Here is a 21425-nt window from a genome sequence, read left to right on the forward strand (position 1 = left end):
CCCCCCCCCCGCCTGTCTGCCCCCTCAGCCCCAGCAGGACGTGTGTGCTTTGGGGTCCGAACAGGCCCCCCAGCCCCAAGGGACCAGCGATAACCTCTGCAGCTGTCAGGGCAGCCAACTGTTCTCTCCGGGAGGGGAGAGAGCTGGGCAGAAATGGCCACCTAATGACACGGGGAATGGTCTGGGAAACCCGACGGGCATGGAGAGATCCCCCTCCTGCTGCACTGCCTTTGAGACTCCCGCTAGTGTAGGATGCCAGGCTGCAGTCACCCCCACTTTATCCCTAAGCCTGGGATCTCCAGAGGGCACTGGTGGGGTGGGGAAGCCCGGCTTTTTCATTGTCTCAGCTGGCCCCAGACTCGAGGTCCTCTTGGCCTCTGCCCCCTGCACCCCCTTCTGAATCTGCCTGTGAGGCCAGTGCCCAGGAACACGCTGCCCAGCCAGGGTTCCAGCAGAGGTGCCAGGCCTCTCTGTTACAGAGAAGGCTCCCCCTGGGCAGCTCTCCTGAATGACTAACTGGCCTTCTCAGAGAGAACCCAACTCTTGGGGTGTCCAGGAGTTCTGGTGCTGAGTGGAAGCCTCCCCCTGGGGAGCTGAAGGAAGAGTCATTGAGCTGGAGGGAAAGGCGACCACCTAAATGGAGAGCCCCCTCCTTCTGCTGCCTTGCACCCCTGGACCCTGCAAGGAGGAGTCGAGCCTTTGCTGCCTCTCTGAATGAGCCAACCATCCCTGCACTGCAGCTTCCTCAGAGGTGTTCCAGGATCTCTTAGTCAGTGGTTCATCCATTTCCCCCTCTTAATCTGATGCATCCCTCCAGGTTCCCTCCTGAACCTCTGATTCCCTACCTTAGGGACCCGCATCCCTTTCTGTGCCTGCTTTCCCCATGAGAACAGAGGTTTCTTGAGATCAGCAACTGACTAGCATATTTGTGCCTATGTGCCAGTGCCTGGCATGTAGTAGGCATTAAATAAGTGACCCAGCCAGCTCTGGCTATTATTCCCTCTCATGGGTTTGTGGATCACCTTCGGAAACTCCAGCGTTACACAGAGGTCTCCAAATCTAAAATGGAAGAGTTGGAAGGGACTGTAGAAACTGTCTAGACCTGCCCCTCCGAGTAGGAAGGGTCCACACTATGGGAGAGCTCTGCCCTCCAGGCAGCTCTCGTGGTGAGGAAGTCTGTCCTGATGGGAAGCTCCAAGGTGTCCATCTCTGCAGTTTTCCCTGGTTTTGACCTTCGGAGCCAAACAGAAGTCTACCTGTCCTCCCATGATAGCCCTTAGATCCTCAGACTTCTTTTCTTCAAACCAAGCCATCTCATCTCTTCAGCCTTTTTTTAAACCCTTACCTTCTCTCTTAGAAGGAAGCCCCTTCCCACTTCTGGATGGCCTGCCAGCACCCTCCAACACAGCTTTCTGGTAGTGTTGCCAATATTCACCTCGTCTTCATGAAGACTCAAAACCCTGGATTCATCTTTGACTTTTCTCCCTCCCCCTGACTTCTAGCCCAGGGGTCGGCAACGTATGGCTCTTGAGCCATATCTGGCTCTTTTGAGGGCCAGATGTGGCTCTTTCTGCAGGAGCCATAAAGTCCATTTTTTTTCAGGCGCTGTTACAGGAGCAGCACTGTGAGCACTGTACAGCTCTCATGAAATTATATTTAAAAAAAAGTGGCGTTTATGGCTCTCACAGCCAAAAAGGTTGCCAACTCCTGTTCTGGAGGCTCGGATCGGTGGGCCAAGCCTGTAAAGTGTGCCTCAGCACCTCTCTCCATCTGTCCTCCTGCCACTGGCTGCTCTCATCCTCTCATCTCACTGTTCAGGCCCTCATCCACTCTGTTGTGATAGCCAGGTCCTAATTGGTCTTTCTACCTCCCATGGCTTTATTCATTCTCTGAATAGCTACCAGAATACCTTTCCAAAGGCTCAATACTGATCATTTTACTTCCCTGTCCAAGTACTTCCAGGGACTCCCTACCCTCTCTGGTATGACGTGGTATGACGTGCACATTCTTTACTCTAGCATTTAAGACTCTTTAAAGTCTGATTCCAATTTGCCTGTGTTTCCAGTCCTGATTCCTCTGACTCTGACTTCCAGCTCTGCATCTCCATTTGGTTCTAAGATTTTTCACCTAGTTTTCCCACCAGCAATTATCACAACGTGGTCCAAGCTCAACTTCTTTGTAAATCTGTCCCTCCCTCTGACTGCAGCACAATTCATGAAATGGGCTTCCATCTCACAAATTCAGGATCTCCAGGTTCCGCTTGACTTTTCCCTCCCTTTCTTCTCATGCCCACTTAGCTGCTAAGTTCTCTGGATTCTGTCTCTCTCACCCTAAACCCCTCTCTACCCACAACCACTGCCCTAGTTGGGGTTTCCCTTTACCAGGTGCTTCCTGACAATGTTTTCCACCTCCACTCCAGCCTTCTTTCTGCTGCCACTAGCATAGTAGTGCCCTCACTAAGCAAGATCCTGACGGGTACACTCCTGAAATTACTTTATATTTACCTTGTATATACTTTACAGTTACTTAGGCACCTATATGTTGTTTTCTCCCAAAGAATCTTCAGTTTTTGAAGCCAGGGACAGTTTTCTTCTTGTCTTTGTATCACCAGCATGTCCTACAGAGGTTGACACATGGTGTTTAATAAAAGTTTGTAAATTAACTTTATCATTTATGATATGCTTTGGTTGATGTTATTTTTTTCTGCTTATTTTTCTCTGCATATTTTTCACAGGGATCTCTCTAGTTTTCTCTAAATTTGTTTTGCTTGTCATTTATTACTGTACAACAATATTCCATTACATTCATATTGCCATAGTTTTTTCAGTCATTTAACAGGTGATGAGTCCCCATTTTTTCCTTTATTATTTCCTTCCACAGAAACCATTCTCTGCTGTGAATATTTGGAGTCTCTGTTGGACCTTTGTTTCTGGCTTTTATCATCATATGCTTATAAGTAGGAATATGCTTGGGAGTAGCATCTTTGAATCAAAGTATGAATAGTTTAATCATTTTTCTTTCGTAATTCCAAATTGATGTTTCAAATGACTGGACCACTTTATAGCCTGAACAGCAGTCCATCAGAATGCATGGTCTCTCCCAGACTCTACAGCACTAATTGCTGCCATCTTTTGTCATCTTTGCACCACGAGGCAAAAATTTCATGATTCTTTTAATGCACATTATTCTTACTAATAGAGGTTTTGAGAATGTTTTCATGTAGTCACTTAGAATTTTTGATTCTTATTTGAAAACTTTTCATATCCTTGAGCACTTATTTTGTGAAGCTTGGCTCATAGGGTTATAAATACACTCCCTCTCCAACCTCACCATTCAGAATCTTTATTTGTCTCCACAACTCAGCCATCTCCTCCACGTGACCTTATATTGACTTCCTCAGCTGAAAGCATTCCCTACCTCCTCAAATATTCCTAGAGCATATTGTCTGAATTTCTTCTTTGCACCCAAACCTTTTGTCTTATATTGTTTGTGTACATAGCGTGTCCTTCCTTGAAAGCATCTTGCCTCCAGGTACCATATACTTGTTGAATGGAATGGGAATATATGTTGGGCTTGGAGGAATCTTATTCAATCAGTCAAGTAATATAAAGTGAATAAATAAAAGTTAAATACGAATAGTTAGGGAGCACACTAGCAGAGGGGTGGGGGGGCATGAGGAAGGATTTCCTGTTCTTGAACTACCTCAAGAAGGAGGAAAAAATGTGTAAGGCAGAGGAGAGGAGAGGGGAGCACACACACCTGGTAGGGGGACTGAGCATCTATGTATGATTAACTAAGGCACTCATTGTGGGCAGACTGGAGAGCAATAGGAACCATGTATAGTACTTTAAAAGCTTGGATTTGGACCTAGAAATGAAAGAGAGCCCCAGGATTTTATTGTGTTGGGGAGGGACTTGGTAGGTAAGACCTGGGCTCTTAAAATCACTTGGCCCATGGCCTGGAGTGGGAGGAGACTTTGCAGTAAGGGACTGAGTCTTCTAGGTGAAGGGTGATGAAAGCCAGAACGGAGATGATGAAAAATGGCTGTGTGAGACAGGAGGGAGAAATGCAAACATTTGGCAGCTAATTGGCCATGTATGGGGAGGGAAAGTCAGGAGAGGAGAAAAATGCACAAGTTACAAAACCTGGGAAATGAAAACAGTGATTGTGCCTCTGACAGAAGCGGGGAAGTTTGGGGGAAAAAAAAGGGCTGGCTTTGGGGGAAAATAGATTGTGTTTTGGGCATTTTAAATTTGAGGTGCTTCCAGCACATCCAATTTGCAATATCCTCAGTGCCGCTGATGGTGTAGGATTCAAATGCTGGGGAGAGACCTATTGTATATATTAATCTGAGGCTTTGGCTTTGAGATGGTAATTAATGATGAGGTCCCTAAGGACCTAAGGGGGGAGAGAAAGAAAAGAGAAGGGCTGTCAGCTAGTCCAACTCCTTCCTGTTACAGAGGAGACTTGCCTACTAAGTCACATAGTAAGTGACCTCACAATTCAAGGTCTGGTCCTCAGATTCAGAATTCATTGTTCCTTCCTTTGTACCACAATGGGAATGACGGTTCTGGGAGTCATCTCAATTAATACAAGATTACCAGGGGAGAGAATGTTGAGAGAGAAAAGGAGTTTTCAGAACCTCAAAGGACTCTGCATTAAGAGGCTGAAAAGAGGATAAAAAAACCAGAGGAGCAATAATGAAAAGGGATAGAAGGAAATCCAGAAGAATGTGGCATTCAGAAATAATTTTCAGAAGAGCATTTAAAGGAGATGATCATCAGCATGCCAGATAGCTGCAGAGAAATCAAGGAGGTCAGAAAATTAAAATGGCCGTTGAATCTGGTGATGAAGAGGTGACCTTGGACTGAACGGTTTGAGTATAGAGTCGTGTAAGTGGAGACCCATAAAGGATGAAGCAAAAGGCACTTGTATTAAGAGGTATCAGGCCTGGAAGGCTTCGTGTAGAAGATGGAAGTTTAGTTGGGCTTGAAGAAAGCCAGGGAAGCCAGGAGGCAGAGATGAGGAAGAGGAGGAGCAAGAAGAGGAAGAGATTTCCAGGTATAGGAATGAGTCAGTAAAAGTTTGCCATTGGGAAAGTCAAATGGAGGATTTTATATTTGGTCTTGAAGGGGATCGGGAGACCCTGGAACATTAATGGGAGAATAGTGTGGTCAGATCTATTCTTTAAGACAATCACTTTGGTAGATGGATAGAAGGTGGAAAATCCAGAGTGGGGAGAGGGTTGGGAGCCTGTTGGAATCATCCATTCCCAAGTTTTCAGCATCAGAAGAGAGGAAGGAACCTATTTAGGGAGTGTTATGAAGGCAGTATTGACAGACCTGGGTAATCTATTTAATATGAGGAGTGAGGTTGAGTTGAGGATGATGCCTAGTTGGGAGCCTAAAGGGCTAGGAGTCTAGTGCCAAAATGGCGCTAGAAATGCTTCTGAATTACCGGGTGGGAAAGTATGACCCCCTGCAACATGTTTTTCAGACACTCATGAGAGAAGAAAGTGGAAAAAACTACTACCTTGTTATAGTTAATAAGTCTGTGGAGTTGGTTATTGTTGAGTTGTTTGCAGTGGGATTTGACTCTTCATGACTCCATGTGGGAATTTTTTTGGGAAAAAGATACTGGAGTAGTTTGACATTTCTTACTCATCTCATTTTCCTAATGAGAAAACTGAGGAAAATAGGATTAAATGACTTGTCCTGGGTCACACAGGTATTAAGTATCTGAGGCTGGTTTTGAAGCCTGAAAAATGAGTCTTCCTCACTCTGGGCCTGGTACTCTATCCACTGTGCCACCTTCCTGCCCTGAAGTATATATCTACTTTTAATAACAAATTACTGTATACAACTATTTCTTATAGAAAACTCTTCTTTGTATGTTGAAATACTTGTCTTAAATTATTTATGATTAAATTTATGGTTAAATTCACTATAAAATAGTTTATTTTTATTACTTATTTATATGTGGTTAAGATATTAGAATGGTAGTCATTACAGGTGCATAGATTAAGATAACTTAGGGACCTTCTAGTCTTACATTCTATAAGGAATGTAAATAAAGAAGCTAGAATCCAGAGGAAAGAAGCAACTTGCAAAAGATCAAATTGATAGTAATGCAAAGAATTCAAACCAGGCTCCTTTCTCTGACTCTCTTCTACATCCACTGTCTCTTCTTCCTTGAATATTGGTGATTCTAAGAATAGAGATGATGGAGGTAAAGATGGTCATGAGACAGAAAACATTAAGAAAGTAGGGACCTAGTTTCTTAAAAGTCGGAAAGGATGGGGAAAGAATGATATAAATGGATTACATATGTTGCTTTAAAAAATTGTTTATTTATTTTTACATTACTGTCACCTTCCAAGTGATTCAGTCCCATCAGAATACTCCTTTGTATTAGCAAGTATGGCAAAACTAAACAAATAATCCATGTCTGAAAATGCTTGCCTCAATCCACACCAATTCCATGGGTTTTGCCAACAATTGGGTGGCATTTTTCTGTCAGTTCTTTTAAGCAGAGGTATCAAACCCTCTGCCTGGCCTGAACCAAATTAAAATGTGATTGAGAATGTTTTAACAAAATAAAAACTTTAAATATAATATAGATGATGTTACTTTGTGGTTTTCTAAGTCAGTTTGGCCACAGAGATGTTCTATTTAAGTCTGACAACACTTGCTTAGATTAGATCACTGCACTGATCATAATTCTAAAGCCTTTTCCTATACCTTATTATATTCAAAATATAAATTATTTCTTGGTTCTTCTTAGGCCGTACATCAGTTTATACACTCTTCCCAAGTTTGCCCTATTTATCATTTCCTACAGGGCAGTAGCGTTTCTTTCCATTAACATACTACAGTTTATGAGGCCATTCCCCAATCCATGGGGGACCATTTTGATTTCCAACTCATTGATGCTATAAATATTTGTAAACACAAGACCTTTCTCTTTGTGTGACTTTTTAAAGAGGGTGGACATGAATGAGCCCTCCTTAAGAGAGCGGATGTGTTGACATTGCCTTCCCACAGTTTTCTTTCAGCCCTCTTCACCCAATCTTTTCTGTTCTGAATCTTGTTCTTTAGTGGTCCTGCCAAGATTTGAGAAGGGGAGCCTGAGCAGCTGTAGAATAGGACCCAGAGAAATTAATGTCTGGAGTGAAAATGATGAGAATTTTACTTGGGGGAGGGAGTGATTTAGTGCATCTTAGAATATGTTGGAGAACAGAAGGAAAGCCAGGAAGAGCCTGTCAGGCAGCCCGTATTTGGGGGGATCAGAGAAGGGACAGAACCCCTCCTCTGATTGGATATGGAAGCATATTAACCAGTAACCAGAAGAAGGCAGAGCTGCTCAGCTTCCTCTGTTTCTGTTTTTTTTTTTTTTCTTTTTTTTTTCTGGCAAGCTCAATGACGCTTGGACTGGAAAGAAAAGAATGTAAATAGCTAACAAGAAGTAAACACCCAAGATAAGTATGGAGATAGTAAGAAATTATTTAGCTGGCCTTAATGATTTCAAATCACCAGACCTTGATTCCCATCATTTTCAAGTAATGAAAGAATTAACCCATATGACTAGTGAGCTGCTGCCAGGAGTCACTGAAATGTAGAGAATGGAAAACTTGGATCTTGGAGGATCAGTTGAGGAAAAATAGAATATGAAGCCTGAAAAACTGAATATTGAATCACATTTTGAATAGCAATGTGATGGCTATTTGCAGATGTGTAAGAGAAATTTGATTTTGTTCTGTTTTGCCCTAGAGCAGTGATTCCCAAAGTGGGCGCCATCGCCCCCTGGTGGGTGCTGCAGTGATCCAGGGGAGCAGTGATGGCCACAGGTGCATTTATCTTTCCTATTAATTGCTATTAAAATTAAAAAAATTAATTTCCGGGGGCTAAGTCATATTTTTTTCTGGAAAGGGGTCGGTAGGCCAAAAAAATTTGGGAACCACTGCTTTAGAGAGAACTCTGGGTAGTGGTTGCAAAGAGGTCTAACAGACTTGATAGAAAGCTGCAGGAGCTAATAATTGGTAGAGTTACCACAAAGGGATGGGGCTGCCTCAGGAGGTCCTGAGGTTCTCCAAAGTCCTCCTAGGTCTCCAATGAAAAGATGGATGACCAATGATGGTTGGGGTCCTGGATGGCTTCTGAGCTCTAATTCTGAGATTTATTCTGTGAAGCAAAAAGGTAATGGAAGTTGGAGTGTTGAATAGGGATCAAGATACATAATGTTGGGTATTGTGACTTTAATGATGGAAGATAGCGGGGAGTAGCAGGACCACAAGAACTGGAATCAGAGGAATTGGGTCTGAATTTTCAGTGGTGAAGCTTATCCCCTTTGTGATATTGGACAAATCAGACATTTCTGTTATTCAATGTAAGATTAATTTGTAGGATTGAAGAGTTAGAGCTGGAAGGGACCTTAAAGGGCTTTAGATGAAGTCCCTCATTTCACAGAGAAGGAAATTGAAGGCCAGAGGACCTGTCCAGAGAGCCATGGTCAATAAGCCCAGTTCTTCCTCCTGGCCTCCTCACCAGTGATGATGCCCAACTCAAAAAAACAGGGTCATTAAATCTAGAAGGGGCAGCTATGTGATGCAGTGGATAGAGCACCAGGCCTGGATTTGGGAAGACATCTCCCCAAGTTCAAATTTGGCCTCAAACTCTCGCTGGGTGACCCTGGACAAGGCACATAGTCCTGTTGGCCTCAATTTCCTCATCTGGAGAATGAGCTGGAGGAGGAAATGGCAAATGGTTCCAGTATCTTCTCCAAGAAAACCACAAGTGGGGTGTCATAAAGAGTCCCACCTGACTGAAACAACTCAATGAGTTTAGATAGGGGTTCCAGCAACTTCTTGTTGACTTAGAAAAACACCTGTTAACATTATCTGTGTTCTGTTGTATTTTTATTTGGGACTTACTGTTATTTCCCAGTAACATTTTACTCCATCTCAGGCCGCATTGTGGGTGATTGATAACTCAGCACTTCCTCCTGCCCTTTGGAGCTGAGCTAGAGGGCTTCTGGGGTCCTTCTTACCTTCCTTCTGAAACCCCTCATTTGTGGCTAATAAACTTCTTTGCCCTAGAACCCTTCGTCTCTCAATGGTTTTCCACTTGTCTTTGTACCCCAACATGAGGCCATGTACATAGTAAACATCTAACGAGGGCTTGTCAGATGATGAAATGAATCTTTGTTCCTCTGTAAACTGGAAAGAGCTTTGAATTTGACCAAGAAGGTCATGATAATAAAAGGAGAGTTATAGTTGAATGCAGAATAAAAATAATATTCTAAGGAGGAAAAGACATGGCAAACTTTTTTTTTTAAACCCTCACCTTCCGCCTTGGAGTCAATACTGTGTATTGGCTCCTAGGCAGAAGAGCGGTAAGGGTAGGCAATGGGGGTCAAGTGACTTGCCCAGGGTCACACAGCTGGGAAGTGTCTGAAGCCAGATTTGAACCCAGGACCTCCCATCTCTAGGCCTGGCTCTCCATCCACTGAGCTACCCAGCTGTCCCTGATGGCAAACTTTTAAATTCCACTTATTTTTTTCCAGCACAGAACTGCAGGATAGGTGGAATAGGTGAGAACTGTTTAGGCTGGACTAGCCCCTCAGTTTAGAAAGGGGAACGAAATCAGACAGCCCTGGTCCATCTTGACAGAAGCTGCTCTCTGTGGCCCCAGCAGAGGAGGAAAGATCTTCAGCTAGGGATACAGGACTTATGGAGCCTTTGTGATGCCTATGGTAGTCTACTAGCCATGAGCTATATTCTGTGGCCTTTTATCCTCCTTTTAACCTTACCTGGCATAGAACCAGACCACTGCACTCCAGCCCAGCCATACCCAAAGTGCTAACCCCTGTGCCCCTTTGCTCCCTGGCTTTCTGGTTCCTTTGAATGTATTATCTTCCCCATTAGAATGTAAGCTCCTTGAGGACAGGGACTATCTTAACTTGTTGGTATCGTATCCCCATTGGTTGACCCAATGCCTAGCGCACAGAAGTGCTTTTAATGCTTTTCATTCAGTTTTAAAGACAGTTTAATTGTCTTTCAGGAAAAAGAGCTAATCCATCCCCATGGCAAAAAACTGGTAATATTTCTCCTACCATAACAAGAGTTGTGGTGGCCAGGTTAAAAATGATAGCTCACGATGCTGGGGGAAAGAAAAGGCCAGTCTGGGTTACGGAATAGGGCGCTTAACTGCCAGAGAACATGAAGGGTAGAAATGAGGAGTAAACCACTTTCCAGGTGCCTTTTATTTAGGGATAAATATTGCTTATACCCAGTACAGAGGGCAGCCAGGGATCTATTATTGCTGTACTTTTAAGAATTGGTCACACTTCAGGTGCTATTACCCCCAGGAAAATTTCCCTGTTCCTTCCTGGTGGGAATGCCTCCTCTTCCTCCTATATATGTGTGATGCTGTGCCTCCCAGGCAGAAGGTGACCAGAGATTGTCGTCTTGGTCTAGGCCAGGGACCTAGAATGCTTTCAGAAGGAACCTAGAAAGGGCTGTTGAGAAGATGAAATCTTGGTCCCAAAATGGAAAGCAGACGCAGGTTGTCCTTTCCTGCCTGCTGCTGAATGTAGGCAAGAGCTTCAAATTTGGGAAGTGAACAGCTGGTTAGGGGGATGATATCCAAGAACAATTTGGACTTCTGCACTGGGGCTTAAAACACGAGAATGATGATAGGCTTTGGCTCAGAGGGAGAGCACACCTGTAGAGGAGTGTTGAAATAAATGTGTGTCTAGACTCTGGTATTACGAATCTAATAAGAGAGTTCTAAACTAAAAATTCAGAAGGAAGTAGACCATCAGGCCAGGTCAGAGAGTAGCCACAACCACAGGAAGAAAAATGGCGGTCAAGATGAATCCAAGAAAGGACCAGCAACAAAACCCCATGGCCCTAGATGTTTATGCACAAGTGTATGTAAGGTAAGGGGAACAAGCAAGATCTACCAGAGATCCTAATTCAGAGAGGCAAATTTAACCCAAAAAATCTCCTCTAAGACTTGATGGGATGAACCTTGTGTCAAATATATGCCATGGGAAGGTCTAATTTAGTAGGCACAGAACAGCATTGTATACTAATAGAAATTTATTTGAGGAAATCCAGAGGTGGCAAGAGGCGACTAGAGGGATTGGGCATGGCAGTGAAGCCTTTGGGCAAAAAACCAATAGAGGGAGAAGTGAAGATCATGTTCAGGGAGTATATTATAGACCACCAAGATAAAAGTAGGAAATAGGGACACAAATTAGGAATTCTGGAACAGAAATGTGACATAGAAGTGATGGGAGACTTCTGTCTTTTCTCCTTGAAGTTTGGCCTGTGGCTCAAAGCAGAGCAACTAATAAATTATGGCTTTTAATGATAGTTATAATTTATCCTTCAGAAGCTATGAAAGGGCTTCACTTTGTTCTGACCAAAACAGGAGAAATTGGTTCTGGAGATTGAAATGAAGCTGACATTTTGGGGAGAAGGAACTCTTCTGTCTTAAAATGTGTGGTACAGAAAGAGAAGAAAAGCAGGAATTAGTTTAGTGGGCCCCATGCCTGGGTGGGCAGGAAGCACCTACTGTGTGCCAGGCATTGTGCGAGGCACCAGGGATACAAAGACAGAATGAGAATCTTCGTTCTCAAGAAGTTTACATTCTCTTGGGAACGATAACATCTGTTATCGTTCATTTGTTTGATGTGTCCGACTCTCTGTGACCCCATTTGGGTTTTCCCAGTGAAGATACTGGAGGGTGGTTTGCCATTTCCTTCTCCACTTCATTTTCCAGAAGGAATAACTGAGGCAAATAAAGTTAAGTGATTTGCTCAAGGTCACATAGCTAGTGTCAGAGGCCAGATTTGAACTTAGGTCTTTCTGACTCCAAGCCTGTTATCCTCCCTATGGGAGAGCTCAGTGTAGTCTGTTATTGTGCCCCAGGGTGGACTGTTTCATTGCTGATAGAAGGAGAGTAAGTCATGGAGACAGGATTGTTTTATAGTTGGATATTTCTGTTCATTGGAGGTTAAAAAGGAGTTTGGGGGCAAACATCCCAGTCCATCTTCCTCCTGAAAAAGGCTTGTGGGGAGAGGGCCGACCTCCCCGGGGTTCTCATTCTCTCGCCTCATCGCCCTTGTGTGGAGCCAGGGTCCTCGGCTCAAGGTCAGGCCTCATCATAGCCTCATGGGCCTTGTCGTGGCCTCACAGGCTTTGTTGTGGCCTTACAGACCTCGTTGTGGGCTCACGGGTCTCATGGCCTCATGGGCCTTGTCGTGGCCTCACGGACCTCGTTGTTACCTCATGGGTCTCATGGCCTCATGAGCCTCATTGTGGCCTTATGGGCCTTGTTGTGGCCTCACAGACCTCGTCGTGGCCTCACGGACCTCGTTGTTGACCTCATGGGTCTCATGGCCTCACGGGCCTCATCAGCACACAGAGCCTTCCTAAGGCTCAGGTGGTTTCTCACATCTTCCTGGGAAGCCAAGATTCCTATTTTATTCTAAAGGCAGTGGGGAGTGCTGGAACATTGGGGCAGGGGGGACGTAGGCCTGGCACTGGGAAGATCGTTTTGTCAATGAAGCAGAGAGCCCAGCCAGGAGGCTTTTATGGTAGACCAGGCCCGAGGGGGAATGTCCCAAAATGAGGCGAGTGCCTCAGAATACGCTTCTTTATCTCATCCTGTGAAAAAAACTTTCTTGGAGACAGCTGGGTGGTGCAGTGGATAGAGTTAAGCCTGGAGCCAGGAAGTCCTGGGTTCAAATCTGGCTTCAGATACTTCCTGGCTGTGTGACTGGACAAGTCACTTAACCCCCATTGCCTAGCCCTTACCACTCTTCTGCCTTGGACCCAATACATAACAGCATAGATTCTGAGGCAAAAGGTAAGAGGATTTTTTAGTTGGGTTTTAATATTTTTATTTTTTAAAAAAAATTTTGGGATGGGGGTGGTGGTAGAAAAGAGGAGAAGGGAAGAATCACCATTTCTGGAAATACTCATCAAGTGAATTGTCTAGTGGAGAAAAATGAAAATGTTGTTTGTGTTTTGGAGGTTTTAAGGCCCTTTCTTTTGGTCTTAATATCAGTTCTGAGAAGTAAGAGCTGGGTAGTCAGGGTTAATGACTTGACCAGGATCACACAGCTAGGAAGTGTCTGAGGCAAGATTTGCATTGATTGCAGGTTTTTTGGTTGGCTTGTTTTTTTGTTTTTTTGTTTTTTAAATTTACCTTCTATCTTAGAATTGATACAAGTATTGCTTCCAGGGTAGAAGAACAGTCAGGACTGGGCAATGTGGGGATTAAGTGACTTGCCCAGGGTCACCTTGCTAGAGGGTATCTGATGCCAGATTCAAACCCAAGACTTCCTGACTCCAAGCCTGACTCTATCCCCTGAGCTACCCAGCTACCCTGAATTGAGTGTTTTAAAGGAGTTTGTGGCCCATTTCTTCAGTACTGTGAGAGACTGTAAATGAAAGAATTTGGGCTGTGAGAGTACGGAGCTGGCGCTCTCTTCCCTGTCACTGGTTCACAAACAACAGTGGCTGCACCGCGGTCAGGGCCAGGGAGTCTGCGTGGGTTTGACTCGTCCGTCCATCATGGAGGCCTCTCTGGTCGGTTGGGGTCAGGCAGGGGTACCCCAGAGAGGGCTGTAAGACAGACAGGACTTTTGATGAGAAGCCAGTGACGATGCGGCGGACCCGTGTGCATCCTTCCCCCGTGGCGGACCCTCAGCTCATCTTCTGTCCCCCTTGTGGCTCTTTAGACTTCTCCGGGGCTTCTGTTTGGGTCAGTCCTGCAGAGCTTCCCTTCTCCACGTGGGGGCCGCCATGTTGTTTGTCTGCTCTGGAGGTCCCCAAGTGCCCTCCGGCCCCTCAGAGTCCCTCTTTAGAGAGGATCCAAGATCCGATAGGAAGGGCTGCCTTCCCCCTGCTGGGACACCCCCAGAAAGGAGGCCAGAAAGTGGACGGTGCCGGCGAGCCTGTGGAAGTGACCTCTTTGTCGTCTCGTTTCTCTCTCGCCAGAAACCCCGATGATGAGAAGTACAGATCCATCCGGATCGGCAACGCGGCCTTTTCCACCAGGCTTCTGCCCGTCCGAGGAGCCGTCGAATGCTTGTTTGAAATGGGCTTTGAAGAAGTGAGTATCTGCTGCCCCCTCGGAGCGCGCCTCATCCCTTAGGGGTGCTGCCAGGCTCATTCCCCGGGCATGGCTGCTCTCTCTGACCGGCTCGAACCCTCCCAACATCGCTGGGGTCTGGCTTTGAGGCCACTTACCAGGCCCACCGTCTCCATCTCTCCATGCAGGGTCAGTGATAGGAAGGAAAGAAGGGAGGGAGGGAGGAAGGAAGGGAGGGAGGCAGAGAGGGATGAAGGAAAGAAGGAAGGATGGACGGAAGGAAGGAGAGAAGGAAGGAAGGAATAGAGGAAGGGAGGAAGGAAGGAAGAAAGGAGAGAGAGAGAGGGAAGGGAGCGAGGGAGGAAGGAGGAAAGGAGGGAAGGAAGGAGGGAAGGAGTGAAGGGAAGGACAGACAAGATCTGGGCTCAGGCTCTCAGACCCAAAGTCCATTGTTCTGTCCAGTGCCTTTCTATATTGTTTGGGGGAATGCTAGAGTTGGTGACTTGTTTCCCCCAAATGAGAGTGGAATGGGGATGTTTTCACAGCTTATCAAAAGGCTTTTTTTGACTAATCCTCACAAAAGATATTTTTAAAAAGCTATTTACATAGAATGGCTAGAGATGGGAGGTCCTGGGTTCAAATGTGACTGTAGACACTTGCTAGCTGTGTGAGCCTGGGGAAGTCACTTGTTCTTTGTCTACCTTAGTTTCCTGAACTGTAAAATGGACACGATAGCAGCCCCCGTAGCTCCCGGTGTGGCAGTGGTTGGGAGGTGCCGGGCGCACAGGCAGGGTGACGCGCCAGTTTGCTGCTCTCGGGCGCCCTGAGCTTTGCAGAGCGAGGGATGACTTTCTGTGTCTCCTGCTTCTCAGGGAGAGACGCATCTTGTGTTTCCCAAGAAGGCTTCGGTGGAGCAGCTCCAGAAGATCCGCGACCTCATCGCCGCCGAGAGAAGCAGCCGATTGAGTGACTCGAATAAGACCCACAAAGTGGATTCATCCATGAGAGGCACGAGCGAGGCGCAGCCTGTGACGTCGCAGCCTTCGGGCCCCCCCGAGCAAGCTCTGAGCCCCAGCAAAGGCCAGCTCCAGGCCGCAGCCCCCCCCTCTGCGCAGACGGTAATTCTGGTCCTGCGTCCCCGTGTTAGCGATTGGATAGAGCGAGGCCGCCGTTCAGAAGCCTTTCCCACGCGGTGCCCCTTCTCCTTGGGGCTTGCCCTCCCCACAGAGGGAACGCTCCCTAATTCCCTTTACCACAGTTAGATGACGGCCACCTTTGTCTTGGAATTCCAAAAAATGTTCTCTTTTCTTTCTTGATATTTGTACCTTATGTCAGTGATTTATTACAGCAATGAGACACGAGCGCATTTATAGCGTTCCCTGAATCCTGCTTCTTTTTTTATTTAAAGTAGTTATTCTTAAACTGTCTACCCAGTAAAAGTGATTGTGAGGGATCCAGCTTTTTGGATGACTCAAATATATTTATAAACAAGGAAATACCTTTTTTTTTTTTTTTTTAAATTTTTTAAACCCTTAACTTCTGTGTATTGACTTATAGGTGGAAGAGTGGTGGGCAATGGGGGTCAAGTGACTTGCCCAGGGTCACACAGCTGGGAAGTGTCTGAGGCCGGATTTGAACCTAAGACCTCCTGTCTCTAGGCCTGGCTCTCAATCCACTGAGCTACCCAGCTGCCCCCGGAAATACCTTTTGTAGACAGAATAAAATGACAAATTTCACACAGGTTACTCTTTTAAAAATTGGTGCTGTTTTGCATAATAAAATATAAGTTTATTTAAAAGTATTATCAAATCCATAATAACTATGTCATATTTCTCAAAGAAGAGTAATAATAGTATCAAGGACTCGGAAATTTTTTTTGATAATCATAAAATCTTCATATTCAAAAATTTATTTTCATTGATTTATGTGTATACCTGTTAGCCTAAATCCACGGGACAAATGGGTGCTTGACCTAAAATCAGTCAGTGAGAGCCTGGCAGAGCATTCGGAGAAGGTCGATCTGGCTCATCATCGTAATGATTTAGAATAATAATGAATGATTCACTTCTTTAGCCGGCCAGCTTTTGCTTTTTCAGTCGTTATCCATTACCTGATAGGCCTCCTTCAGAGTAAAACTGCCGTGCTCTGATGATGGATGTTCTTGTGACCCAGAGCTAGAGATACACACAGTGACAGACTAGAATTCGAGGCCCATCTCTTACCTCCTCCAGGGGACTCGACCCTTAATTTAGTCAAAAATCCATCCACTCTTTACAGACTTCCCACTCCATGGAAGATGTGGCCTTCCATGTGAACATCTTCCTTATTGTCAGAAAATTCTTTCTTCTTTTCTGACACATTTCTGTCTCTAGTCAGCCTAAACCCTCAGTCTCTTGTTCTTTAAGAAAAAGTAGGTTTTACTAGTCTCTCTTTAGGAGCTCTTTACATGAGGCATTAAATTATTCATTCTTTTCTTCATGCTGAATAATTTTAGAACTTCCAACCTTTCCTCCCCTTTCAGGGTCACATAACTCTTTTTCTGTTCCTGGAAAGTTCCAAGCTACTCCTTGAAAGAACTTAAAAGCACAAAGATATTTGATTTCTTTCCCTCTTATCTCCTTATTAGGGGAAAAAAAAGAAAAACAAAACCTTTCGACAAATATATGTAGTTTAGCAAAACGAATTCTATTAGCCATATCCCCAAACTGTGTGTCTCATTCTTTACCTTGAACCCACTGCCTTTCTGTAGCATTCTTCTTCACTGGTCCTCTGGTGTCATAGTTTTTTAAAGTTCTTTGTCTTTATAATATGATGACTATAAAAATGATTGCAGCTCTGCTCTTTGGATCCTGCATCAGTTCTTACAGTCCTCCAGGTTTCTCTGAATCCGTCCCTTTTGTGATTTCTTTCAGCACAGTAGGATTCCATTCCATTCCCCATGTCTTCTGATGTATTACCTCTTTTTTACATCTCCTCTTTGCTAGCTAAAAGAATCATAGACCTAGTCATTCCTGCTCACGAAAGGGAATTTAGTCCCATGTCACTGAGACTGAGGAAGAAGGGGCTGCAGATTTACGTGCTTTCTTGGCATTTTAACTCCCTAATTATATTCTTGTTAAAAAATGTTTCTCCTTTTAGGACTTTCTACTTCAACTCTTTATATTACCTTATAGTTTACTATAAGATTTCTTAAAGAAGAATTTCAATTTTAAAGAAACTTGTATTACTCTTTAAATTTTTTTAATTACTCATTTGATGTTTATAGTGTCCAATTTCTTAGAAGCTTTGAGCATTTATAGAAATACCTCATAACCATCATTCTTTTTAAAAAATGAGGACCTGTTTACCTGGAATAACATTTTTGTTGCTATTGTTTTGGTTTAGAGGATATATTTACTGAATTTGTTTTCAGTAAATATGTTTTACTGAACATTTTTTTAACCCTCCTTTCATATTTCATTTCAAATATCTTATCAGTTAGCATTGTGGTATTGTTTTGGAGTCATGCCAACCACCACTATGTTGTTAAACAAAATTCTGATTTCAGAAATAAAAAACAACATCTTGATGTCATTCATGCTTTTATAGTGAGGATGTTTATAATCTGTCAGCCTCCGTTCCTGGAGCACTAGTGTCAATTCTGCTTTTAAAAATGATAAGAGTTGGAATGGATTGCTTACCAACCATGCCTTAGAGATGATTTCATCCAGAGGTATGATAGTAGTTGTAACGGGGAATCTCAGTTAATGAGGCATCTTCTGGATCTCTCTGCTTCTTGACTTGCCTTAGTTATAACTTCATTCTTTGAAAGATGCTGGATCCATGAAGGAAAATGTTATTCTACATCTAATTCTTGCTAACACAGAGGGACTATTTGTAGGGGTAGAAATTATAGGAAATCTCAGGGGAAATGATCAATTTCTCCTAAAATTTGATAGGAAAAATATCCAGGCATAATCTGACATAGAACCTAGATTTGGGGAAAATATTCCAGAAGGTTCAGAAGCATTATAGGATCCTGTGGATTAAATACTTCATTGGGGTGATCCAGGGAAGAAATTTCTTTTGAAATGTATGCAAGGGTGAAAGCAGAAATCCAGTAGAGGTGAAGATCAATGCCTGAAACAGCATAGACCAAACCACAACACTTCACCTAGGAGGGAGCCCCTTTTGTGTGGGGGACTGAATTATAAAATAGAAAGGTGCATAAAAGGGGGAAGGGACAAAGGAGAAAAGGAGAATATGTGGCATGCCCTCATCAAAGCAGGGGCTCATGATGAAGGAGAAATAAATCCTGTCTCTCAGAAAGAAGGGAGCCTCCAGGAGAGTGATCAAGATGACAAAGGCATAGATCAAAAAAAGAAAAAATAAGGAAAATCTTGTTTCAGTTTATGGGAGGAGGTACTGCTGATGAAGATGCTTGTGGGACAATAGAGAGTCTACAAAGGGACCATGGGACTTGTAGGAATTTTGATGCTTAGAGAAATCACTCATCCTTCCTCTGGAGAAGGAGCATGCCTGGGGACCACTCAGAGGAGTGGAGGGCATGAATCCAGGGAAGAGAATTTGAGGAAAACGGGGTGGGTGGGGTGGGAGAATCACCACGGGAAGAGCAAAGGCCAGTAATAGGAAAATTCCCACTAAGGGGCAATATCTTCTCTATTACCCTCAGGAACTGATATTTCTGAGAATGAGGCAAAGCAGAAAAAGGGAGCTGGAGACCAGACCTTCAAAGCAATAATGAACTCTTTAGAAGAAGGAGCCTTAAATGGGTACCTCAGAAACCTTTAAGAATGCAGAGAATAAGGAAGGGCTGTGAATCAAAGAATAACAGTATAATAGTTGAGAAGATAATTAACAAAGAGAATGAAGGAAAGAAACCCTTTTTTAAAAAAAATACATGGAAAAATTAAAAAACAACAAAGTAAGTTGAAGGAGGGGGGGGCAAAGGTAAATTCTTCTTGATGACTTACCCGAGAAAGAAAAAAAGAAAAGAATTAAATAGACAAAAGCAAGAAATAAAAAGGAACTAATAATAAGCAAAGGAAAAGGAGTAACAAATAGAATAAGAGCCCTGAGGGTAAGGGGAATGAGAGCTGGTGTGAATGTGGTTGGCTTAAAATAGATTAGACTAGAATAACTGAAAATATAGTACTACATTTACAGAGGGGGGGTGGAATCCTGTTTTAGTGGGGTGGGAAGTATTAGAGACAATTGGAAGAAAATAAAATTCTCAACCTAGTAACTAAATGAGAATGGAATAAACTATTCAATAAAATGAAAGAGAATGACAGATTGAATAAGAAAACAAAACCCCACAATCTGTTGCTTACAAGAAACACATTAGAAATCAAGGACATTTAGAGAATAAAAATGAGGGATTGAAAAAAACTTACTATTCATTAGGTGAATCCAAAGAAGCAGGAGCTGAAATCATACTGACAGACAAAGCAAACACAAACATTCAAAACCTAAAAGTATAAACAAGAAAATTACATTCTGCTGAAAATAACCATAGACAACAAACCAATGTCAATATTAAACTTATATGCTTCAAATGCCATAGCATCTAAATTAATAAAGGAAGCATTAACTGTTACAAAAAGATAACAGTAACACAATAGTGACAGATTTTAAAGCTCCTCTCTGAGTTATGAACAAATCTATCAGAAAGAAAAAGAGAAAAGCAAAAACTGAAACAATTGATAGGAGAAATGAGAACTAAAAAATTTATGGAATCCTCTAAATGGAACTGCTTAAGAATATATATGTTTCTAAACAATGCTTAGAATTTGTATAAAAATTCTCCATGTGTTAAGCTAATAAAAATATTCTTATGAACATGTAAAAGGACAAAAATAGTAAATTAGTAATTTAGTATTAAATATGCATATAGTATAGTAAATAGTAAAATAGTGAAAAAAAATGCACCTTTTTAGACTATAATGCAATAAAAGTACTAATCAGTTCAGGGACCACAAACAAAAAACAGAGACCCAAATGGAAACTTTAGCAATGAAAACCTAACTAGCTCCTACTTCCATTTTGCACTCAAAGAAATGAGGGGGGACAGAGGTTAAAGTGACTTGTCCAGGAGCACACAGCTGTTAAGTCTGAGATCAGATGTGAATTCAGATTTCCTTGATTCCAGGCACACCCAGCTGCCTTTTCCAATAAAAAGATAGTAAGGATGCTCAAAACCCCCACCATTAATGGATACAATTCCAGAAATGCTTGAAACAACAAGACAAGAAAAAAGAAATTTAGAGATACAAAGATAGATAAAGAACATATAAAAACCCTTCCCTATTTGTTAATAATAATGATGATAAATTTGAAAAATTCTGGGAAATCCATGAAGACCCTAATGAAAAGTTGAATAAGGCTATGATATAAAACCGAAAAAAATCAGCTACATTTCTACATAGTGATAAAAAAGTCCAGGAGGCAAGAATAGAAATTCCTCCTCCAAATGACTTCAAAACATGCAGTTATTAGAGAATTGACCTTCCAGTGTACAGAAGATTTGTGTAGAATCAAGTACAAAATACTTAAAGAACACACTACGTAACTGGAGGAGTGTCGGTGCTTGTAGTTGACTGTTGACTATACTGCCAACGATAATTCATACTTTTAATGCTATACCAAACAAAGAGACACTTTATAGAGCTGGATAAATTAATAACAAAATTCATTTGCAAAAAGGAAAGATCCAGAGTATCCGGGGAAATGATGCAAAGTGTAGGGATGGAAGGAGAATGGCACTTCCAGAACTCAAATTATATTATAAAGCAGCAGTCATCATAGCCATCTGGTGTTGGTTAAAAATAGAGAGGTCGGTTCATGGAATTCACTAGACAAGGGAGAGTCAGAAACAGCAGAACTCAGTGTTTGACAAACCTGAAAACACTATTATTTAGGTAAGAAGAACTCCTTGTTTGACAAAAACTGCTGGAAAACCTTGAAAGCAGTCTGGCAGAAATTAGGCTTAAACCGATAATTTATACTATATTCCCCAATACATTCTAAATTGAATACATGTTATTTTATTATTAATTAAATTCATATTAATTACAATTATTATCCATATTAACTAAAAATCATGCTGTAAAAAATTAGGAAAGAGGCCAATCAGACACTTCTCACAGTTAAGGATAGGAGATGTCTTTTGAACCAAACCAGGTGCAGATGGCAGATATGTGCCAGAAATGCCCATTTTTCTTTCCTCCTAATTTTCTTCTCTAAACATAGCTTAAGGGCCACTCTCCTGATCTAGTGCCTCGTCTCCTAAAACTGCCTTATGTTTATGATTATAATTTC

General features: G+C 42.9%; 1 protein-coding gene across 4 annotated transcripts in view; it reads left to right on the top strand.

The window, feature by feature from the left end:
* Positions 1-21425, top strand: part of NGLY1 (N-glycanase 1) — a 52425-nt gene that overhangs the window by 5748 nt on the left and 25252 nt on the right. For 2 of the 4 annotated variants that reach the window (XM_044677914.1, XM_044677916.1), the window contains exons 2-3: positions 14012-14126; positions 14978-15232. In XM_044677914.1, the coding sequence (XP_044533849.1) occupies positions 14012-14126; positions 14978-15232 (370 nt within the window). The remainder of the gene's footprint in view (positions 1-14011; positions 14127-14977; positions 15233-21425) is intronic. The other 2 variants (XM_044677913.1, XM_044677915.1) reach the window with 1 other exon arrangement.

This window comes from Gracilinanus agilis, chromosome 5 (assembly GCF_016433145.1).
Source record: "Gracilinanus agilis isolate LMUSP501 chromosome 5, AgileGrace, whole genome shotgun sequence".
NCBI classification, from domain to species: Eukaryota; Metazoa; Chordata; class Mammalia; order Didelphimorphia; family Didelphidae; genus Gracilinanus; species Gracilinanus agilis.